Source organism: Natator depressus, chromosome 6 (assembly GCF_965152275.1).
Source record: "Natator depressus isolate rNatDep1 chromosome 6, rNatDep2.hap1, whole genome shotgun sequence".
NCBI classification, from domain to species: Eukaryota; Metazoa; Chordata; order Testudines; family Cheloniidae; genus Natator; species Natator depressus.
Window position 1 is genome coordinate 2,716,601 of NC_134239.1, and position 8,662 is coordinate 2,725,262.

The following is an 8,662-nucleotide window of genomic DNA, read 5'->3' on the forward strand; positions in this document are numbered from 1 at the left end:
TTCTATCCCAGCTGGGGGGGGCGGCCATCTGCACCTCTCGTGAACTTACCTGCCTTGTGGTTTTATAGCTCTGTTTACGAATGTGACGTGTAGCCGGTAAATTGCAGCCAGTGACTTTGCCCTCCCGGTCTGTGCTTTGGTCCCAGCCAGCTGGAGTTGGGGGCACTGCTGTCATGGGTGTTCTCAGCTGCTTGCTGGCCACCCTCCTGCTGCTGCCCCTGCTGGAGGGTGAGTGAGGAGTCTGCTGGGGTCCTGGCATTTGACGCCTTCTGACTGTGGAAGTGTGCTGGTATGAAGGATGAGGATTGGAAAGGGTTAGAACAGGGATGCAGGGGTGGCTGGGAGCCAGGACTCCTGGGTTTTATCCCCAGCTCTGGGAGGGGAGTGGGGTCAAGTGGGTTAGAGCCGGGGGGGGGGGCTCCTGGGTCTAATTCCCATCTCTGGGAAAGGAATTGGTTTCTGTCCCTCACACCTTCAAGCCCATAAGGAATAACTCCCTCTGCAATAACTTGTGGCACTCTCTGCTGGAGGACTCTGCCCTCTGTGGGTTTCAAGAGAAAAAGGGCAGGGGTGGGGTTCTCAGCACTTACACTGGGCAGGAGGGGATAGAAGTGAGGGGTAGGGGAAAGAGGAGATGGTTTTGGGTGGGCAGGGCGAGGGACTGTGGGAAGGGTAGGTTGTGGGTGGCAAAGGAAGGGGAGAGTGATGTAGGGCTCGGGGGGAGGAGAGGGGATGGATAAGTGAGGCTGGGGTGAAGGTGTGGGGCATGGGGCAGGGAATAGCTCATGGAGGTTGAGCGGGGGATGCACAATCATGACTGAGAGAATGGGCCCTTCCCCCATCACCCATGGAGGGGAAGTTATGGGGCAGAGAACCTGGATTTAGGATTTGGGCTCTCTGTGGGGACTCTCAGACAGAGGGGAAAATCCTGTATCAGACTATGTCCCCCTACATACCTCACTTCCTGGGGGGGTCATACCCCAGGCCAGAGAACCACCCCACCCACATGGGAGGAGGTTGGGGACCCATGGGAGGCATGGGGGCAGGCCATGGCTCAAAGGGGGCCTGATGGGGTTGTGAGAGCAGGAATTTCAGGGATCTGCCTGTGGAAATCGTGTGTGTGTGAGTGTGTGTGCGCGCGCATGCGCGTGAGTAGGTGGGTGCAGCGCTGCCCCCTGCTGGAGGGTTCAGGGTCGTGTGTGGTTTTCACACCTCACTCATCCCTCTCTTTCTCTTCTAGCTGCTGAGGAGTTCCAGTCAAGTAAGGAATCTGGACACTTTCTATCCCCAGCTCTGGGAGGGGAGTGGGGTCTGGTGAGTTAGAGCGAGGGGGGGCTGGGAGCCAGGACTCCTGAGTTCTATTCACACACCTCTCCACTTTTCTCCCCAGCCTGCGGGCAGTCAGTGACCTCCAGCCGCATTGTAGGAGGGCAGAATGCCCGGAACGGGGCTTGGCCCTGGCAGGCCAGCATCCGATACAATGGAGTCCACGTCTGCGGAGGGTCCCTCATCACGGGGGAATGGGTGGTGTCTGCAGCTCATTGCTTCAATCAGTGAGTAGAATGATAGTCCAACCCCCTGCTCAAAGCAGGACCGATCCCCAAATAAATCATCCCAGCCAGGGCTTTGTCAAGCCGGACCTTAAAAACCTCTATGGATGGAGATTCCACCACCTCCCTAGGGAACCCATTCCAGTGCTTCACCACCCTCCTAGTGAAATAGTGTTTCCTAATATCCAACCTAAACCTCCCCGTCTGCAACTTGAGACCATTACTCCTTGTCCTGTCATCTGCTACCACTGAGAACAGTCTAGATCCATCCTCTTGGGAACCCCCTTTCAGGTAGTTGAAAGCAGCTATCAAATCCCCCCTCATTCTTCTCTTCTGCAGACTAAACAATCCCAGTTCCCTCAGCCTCTCCTCAGAAGTCATGTGCTCCAGCCCCCTAATCATTTTTGTTGCCCTCTGCTGGACAATTTCCAGTTTTTCCACATCCTTCTTGTAGTGTGGGGCCCGAAACTGGACACAGTACTCCAGATGAGGCCTCACCAATGTCGAATAGAGGGGAACGATCACGTCCCTTGATCTGCTGGCAATGCCCCTACTTATACAGCCCAAAATGCCATTGGCCTTCTTGGCAACAAGGGCACACTGTTGACTCATATCCAGCTTCTCGTCCACTGTCACCCCTAGGTCCTTTTCTGCAGAACTGCTGCCGAGCCATTCGGTCCCTAGTCTGTAGCGGTGCATGGGATTCTTCCGTCCTAAGTGCAGGACTCTGCACTTGTCCTTGTTGAACCTCATCAGATTTCTTTTGGCCCAATCCTCTAATTTGTCTAAGTCCCTCTATATCCTATCCCTACCACTCCTCTCAGTTTAGTGTCACCTGCAAACTTGCAGAGGGTGCAATCCACCCCATCCTCCAGATCATTAGTACCCCAGCCTGTTCCCTAGCTGTCCCACCCCAGAGGTGGCTGCATCTCAGAGCGGGCTGGGGGGAGGGCATCCCTGTGCAGTGTCACTGAGCGGCTATAGCCCAGCTTCTAAACCATCCCCTGGAGGAACCCTTCAGTGTGCCAGACCCCCATGGGGTCCCACTTTGCCCTCGGGGTCGGCCCCACGGCCCCACCCACTCCATGACTGAGTCTCTGGGCTCCGGGCCTCCTGCTTCAATTCATGAGCTCTGCCCAGCGAGTCCAAGGGAGACAGATCCCCGGTGGAGGCTTGTCTGCTCTGCAGGAGCAAGTGCACTTCAGCCAGGATTTGCAGTGTCGCCAGGCAGCCTTGTCATACCAGGGTCCGGTTAATTAATCAACTGGACCCTGGCTCCGGGAAATCCTTAGGTGAGCCCAGAGAAACCACAGTGAAGATAGAGGCCATCTGGCCAAGCCAACGCTCCCCAGCCTGCTCTGGACTCCATTTCACCCGCTGTCTCTTGGGGTACGTTTACACTGCAATGAGGGACCCGTGGCAGGGCTGCGGCTGGCTTCGGGCAGCTAGCCAGGGCTTGAAGACTTGGCATGGCCAGGGTTTTTAGTGCAGTGTAGACACATCCGTTGAGCCTCTCCCAAACCTTGGCCAACCCTTTATCCCCCAGCTGTCAGCTCTCCGTCCTTTGTTCTCGGCTAGCTTCTGCTCAGATCCCTGCGGAGATATGGAAGGAATCCACCTTCCTCAGGCTCTTTGGTTGCTAGGTCTCAATGCTCCAGCTATTGCGGTTTTTATTCTCTCCTCAGATTCCCCATTGACACAGGGTTGGCCCCAGCTGGGCCTGCAATGACCCAGTCAGTCCGTGCCAGACAGCAATGACACCCCTCTCCCCCTTGCTTCTCCTGTGCTGCCCCATTGAGAGACTTAACGCTTTTGCACCCAATAGGGAAACTGAGGCACATAGAGGCTTCATAAAAATGTTACAGAAAATTCCCACTTTGCTTCAAGCTGTTCCCCATCTGCCCCACCACAGCAGTGGCTGTATCTCAGCCCCAAGCAAGCCACCCTATGTGGCATTATGTGCGGCTGTTCCCCAGCTGCCCCACCCCAGAGGTGGCTGCATTTCTGTTCTGTGGTAGCGAGTATAATAACAAACTCCTGCCCAATGGCTCCCCCTCTCCTAGGAGCCTGCCCCTCGCTGGTTACTCTGTTTCCCTGGGGGAATTCCAGCTGAACATCCAGAGCGCACACGCCTTCGCCTCTGCTGTGTCGCGGGTCATAATCCACCACAACTACAACCCCACCACCTATGCCTCCGACATAGCCCTGGCGCACCTGAGCACGCCCCTTCTGTACACCGCCTACATCCTCCCCGTCTGCCTTCCCGCCCGCAACGATTCCATCGCCTCCGGCACCCGGTGCTGGGTCACCGGCTGGGGCAATGTCCAGACGGATGGTAAGATGCCTGGAGGGCCTGCGTGGGGTGGGGGTCCCCCAAAGGCGACAGGGGAGACCCCTTGAGCCAGGGCTGTATCTGCTGCATGAGTCACGTCGCCGTCTCGTGGCCGCAGCCCAAAGCCCAACGGCTGCTGAAGAGCAGAGATCTTCCAATGGGAGGCAGGATGAGGTGCTGGGAAGCGAGTGGGGGCGAGTGAGTTAGAGCAGGGGGGGCTGGGAACCAGGACTCCTGGGTTCTATCCCCAGCTTGGGGAGGGAAGTGGGGACTGCTGGGCTAGAGCAGAGAGTGCTGGGAGCTGATACCCCTCTTTTGCTTAAAAACCCCCATTCACACCTGACCGAGCTAGATTGACCCAGATGAGGTGGGGAAAAGAGAGTCAGGGATGATCCTGCCCGGGGTGGAGGTGGCTGAGGTGGGCCCTGATAAGGTGTATTTTTTCTCCGCAGAAAGTCTCCCTCCTCCCCGCACTCTTCAGGAGGTTCAGGTCTCACTCATAGATGTCCAGACATGCAATGACCTCTATAGCATACCCATCACAGGGTACCCGGGGTCACGCCCCATCAAAGATGACATGGTGTGTGCTGGCTACCCTGAAGGAGGGAAGGACTCCTGTAAGGTGAATGAATTCAGGGAAGTCCCAGGAAATCCAGGCCCCGGGGCTGAAATAGTAGGGGGCTTTGGGTCGGGCTTGAGGGACACCAGGTCAGGACTGAGGGGCACCAGTCTCACTAATTCTCTTTCTCTCTCTAGGGTGATTCTGGGGGACCCCTCGTTTGTTCGCAGGCTGGCTCCTGGTTCCTGATCGGCATCGTGAGCTGGGGAGTTGGCTGTGGCCTCCCCAGCCGTCCAGGGGTCTATATCCGGGTCTCTGCCTACTCTGACTGGATCCAGCAGCAGTTCCCCAGTGTGGCATTCGGGGTGGTGAATGTCACCATTAGCACTCAGTCTAATGTTGGCTACGCTCCAGCGCCCACCCCCCTGCTTCTCGGCACCCTCCTGCTGGCCAGCGCTGTCCCAGGGATGGTGCCACCGCTTTCTAAGCTGCTAATTTAACAGTCAGCCCTGCCATGGAAAAAATACCATCAGAATTACAACCCATTATTATAGGGCTGGGAGGGGAGTGGGTGTGACGTGATTGACAGAATCTGTAACCGTGTAGATCACTGTTGCAACCACTGTTATACATTTGCAGTAAATATTGTCCAAAGGTTGTAGTGTGAGGTGTCTGTGGCAAGCTTATGGTTTTCTGGTCATGATTATGCTGTCTATACGTGTGTATCATTTTTGTAGTTGAAGTTTTGAATATTGGCTCTGTACCATCTGTATTTCAAACTTGTGCTATGCTTCTGGGTGACACCCCAGACAAGTTGGTGTCAGCTCGGCCTAGCCTGCTTGATGGCCCATTAAAGACCAGCAGCAACCCAATTGACCCATTGAGAGAAGGCAGATACACCTTGTGACTCAGCAAAGTATGCATGGACTTGCCCATGTGACTCCAAACTCCGTTTTGCTGTAATTTTCCACAGTAAGAACAAAGAGGTGTCCTTACACCTGGAAAAGACCATAAAAGGCTGATGTCTCATCTCCATCTTGCCTTCAATCCTGCTTCTTACCTCTGCAGGGGCTTTGCTACAAACGGAATCTCTACACAAAGGACTGAATGACCCGTCCCAGCTGGGGATGTTCTCCAGAGGCTTGATGTGAACCTGCCATTTATTCCATCACTGCGACAAGCCTGAACCAAGAACTTGGCCATTACAATATGTCATTGATCCCATTTAACCAATTCTAGCTCTCATCTGTATCTTTTTCCTTTTATGAATAAACCTTTAGATTTTAGAGTCTAAAGGATTGGCAACAGCGTGATTTGTGGGTAAGATCTGACTTGCATATTGACCTGGGTCTGGGGCTTGGTCCTTTGGGATCGAGAGAACCTTTGTTCTTTTACTGGGGTATTGGCTTTCATAACCATTCGTCCCCATAACGAGGGGCACTGGTGGTGATACTGGGAAACTGGAGTGTCTGAGGGAATTGCTTGTGTGACTTGTGGTTACCAGAAAAACCAAAAGGGTAGATAGGGCCCCCGGGCTGTAGTTTGCCCACTCCTGATCTAGGGTCTGGGCTCTCTGTGGGGAATCTCAGGCAGAGGTGGAAAGCCTGTATCATACTATGTCCCCCTACATACCTCACTTCCTGGGGGGTCACACCCAAGGCCAGAGAACCACCCCACCCCATGGGAGGAGGTTGGGTTTGCCTTGGTGTGGTTTGGTTTGCCTTGGTGTGCAAAGAAACCCAGCCTTGGGCTGTAACTGCCCTGCTTTAAGAAATTTGTCCTGAATTGGCACTCTCAGTTGGGTCCCGCCAGAACCAGGCAAGTTACAGTGGGTTAGTGATTGCTGGAGAGGACTGGGTGTCAGGACTCCTGGGTTCTATCACTGGCTTTTGGCGGGGATTGAGATCTGGTGGGTTAGAGCAGGGGTTGGGAGCAGGACTCCTGGGTTCTATCCCTGGCTCTGCCAAAGACTCCCTGTGTAACCTTGAGCAAGTCCCAGGTCTCTCTGAGTCTCAGTTCCCCTAGATGTAAAAGGGGGAGAATAAACTTGCCTTTGTCTATTTAGAAAATGAGCCCTTCAGGGCAGGGACCGGCTCCCATTGTGGGTCTGGGCAGTGCCAGCACAATGGGGCACTGTTCTCAGTTGTAGTCTGTGCAGCACCTGGCTCAAAGAATTCCTGGCTCACGTTCAGGTGTCGTAGATCCTACAATAATACAGAGAATACTAGTAATAAAAGATATGTCTGTCTGTCTCAACTGCATCTGTCTGTGTAGACTGTATATGCCTGTCTGTCTAGTTTGCCTTGTCTGTCTGTCAAGATTGTTTCTGCCCCTCTGTCTAAATTCTGCCTATCTAGGCTGTCTGTCTCTTAATGTGTTGCATATGACCATATGTCTCTATTGTGTCCATCTGTTTGTTTAGATTGTGTCTATCTAGATTGTGTCTGTCTGTACTGTCACCATCTGTCTATATTGTGTCTGTCTGTCCAGGATGGGTCTATCTCTTATTACCCACAATGATATAAAGTAAATAACCCCAAGAATACTGTGAATTTCCTTGGGCTGTTCTGTCCTTGGTCATTTACACAACAAAGAGAACACAAAGGACTCATGCACCTCTGAGGTACACACACACACACAGACACCCACAGCAGAACCAGGTGAATCCCCTGGGGAAGCCTCCCTGACCATTTCAGGAAACATTACCCCATTCCGCACATGCCAGCGGCATCATGTTGTGGAAACACAAGGGGGTGGGGTTGTCATCTGCACAGGACCTAGGAAAGGAATGAGGGGCCAATGCAGCTGGGACATGGGGCAGGCTGGATACAGGGAGAGTGAAAACAGGGATGAGGGGTGGAGGCCCAAGAAGCGGTTTCCCTAGAACGGTGAGAAGAGGCAGGCGATGGGGGGATTGGCTGGGCGACATTTCCCGGCAAGGCAGACAACTGACACTGGGGATTGGGGTCACTGGGGTAACTCACCGACCATCTACTCCCCTGTGGAAGCAGAGCTGGGAGCTGCTGTGCCATGTATAAGCAGGGTCTGAATGAGCTCTCCCCTGACAGCTGGGAGCAGGGAGAGACTTCAGGAGCAAATTGTATTTACATGACCACATCTACTCTGCCTAGGTACCCAGCAGACAGGAGCTGTGTTTTCAAAGTGATCAATTCTGGCTGGCGTTGGGATACAAATCACTTTAGTACTGAATGCAACGGTAGTGAAATGCTCTTACCAATATTGTTGCCTTTATTGTATGAATAAAGAGGAGCAGAACTGTGCCTAACCTGTCCCGAATGAGGGGGTCACCCTCCACTGAAGGGACCGTGTTAAGCCAGGGGCTCAAATGCCAGAGGCCTGTGAAAGTAAAAGAGGGTGGGGACAGATGTCCCTGCCAGGAGGTGTGGTCCCTCCCTCAGATTTCTCAGTCTGGTTTAACCTGTTTCCCCTTACTGTTCGAAGTTCATTAGGAGCATTTTGTTATCTTAGAGTGCTCAAATGAGAGCTGAAATCACTGGTGGTGGGGCAGTGTGTCTGCCCAGCCTGCAAAAAGCTGCCAGTCAGTAAAAGACTGACCTGCAGAGGTCACAGCAGAGAAGCAGGTGCCAGCAGAAGGTGACTGACAGTCAGCTGGTGGACAAGTGGCTGGCAGGGCAGCCAGCCAGAGCAAGCACTCAGATGGCAGAGCAAGCAAGGTGCCTTCTTCCCAGAGGTGTGAAGTGAACTCACACAGATGCACCTCTCAACCCTGGGTCCTGTCTGACCCAGGACAACCACTGTGAGTGGGGTGGGGTGAGGCAGCAAAGCGGGGCACAGGAAAGGCACTTTTGGTTGTAGACTGATGAACATGAGGTGGAGGGCACTGCCCCATGCAGTCTGGGGTGGGCATCCTGTTCACAGGTTTATGATTATGAATTCTGCTTGTGGCATTTTCCCTAATTAATGTTGCGTGACTTCTCCCTTTCACTAAAAGTTTCTTTTCTACAATCAGACTCTGTGATTGCAATTGGGGAAATATTGCCTCTCAGAGGCACCCAGGGGTGGGATGTAAATTTCCCTGGTCACTGGGTGGTGGCTTGAGCTGGTTCTGTGTTGTACTGTTGAAAAGTAACCCCTAGATATTGAACGCGGCTCTGGTTGCTGCCGGCTGCACCTGGCAGAAGGGTTACACATGGGAATGCCCTGTAAGCCAGGAACCATTCGTTTCCTGCTACCCACGCT

The 8,662-nt window shown here is 53.6% G+C and overlaps 1 protein-coding gene across 1 annotated transcript; it reads left to right on the forward strand.

Moving 5' to 3' along the window:
- The first annotated feature begins 95 nt into the window (after positions 1-95).
- On the forward strand, positions 96-5,713 carry LOC141988450 (serine protease 33-like). The gene is made up of 6 exons (XM_074954242.1): positions 96-228; positions 1,241-1,261; positions 1,391-1,553; positions 3,614-3,885; positions 4,335-4,504; positions 4,639-5,713. The coding sequence occupies exons 1-6, from the start codon at positions 174-176 to the stop codon at positions 4,939-4,941; spliced, it is 984 nt and encodes a 327-aa protein (XP_074810343.1). The 5' UTR covers positions 96-173; the 3' UTR covers positions 4,942-5,713.
- The last annotated feature ends 2,949 nt before the right edge of the window (positions 5,714-8,662 follow it).

Bases quoted from the DNA above. Each gene is read 5' to 3' on its own strand.
- LOC141988450 (XM_074954242.1), top strand. From the start codon at position 174: ATGGGTGTTCTCAGCTGCTTGCTGGCCACCCTCCTGCTGCTGCCCCTG. The intron at 1,262-1,390 runs GTAAGGAATCTG...TTTTCTCCCCAG, and splicing joins TGCTGAGGAGTTCCAGTCAA to CCTGCGGGCAGTCAGTGACC. The intron at 3,886-4,334 runs GTAAGATGCCTG...TTTTCTCCGCAG, and splicing joins GGGCAATGTCCAGACGGATG to AAAGTCTCCCTCCTCCCCGC.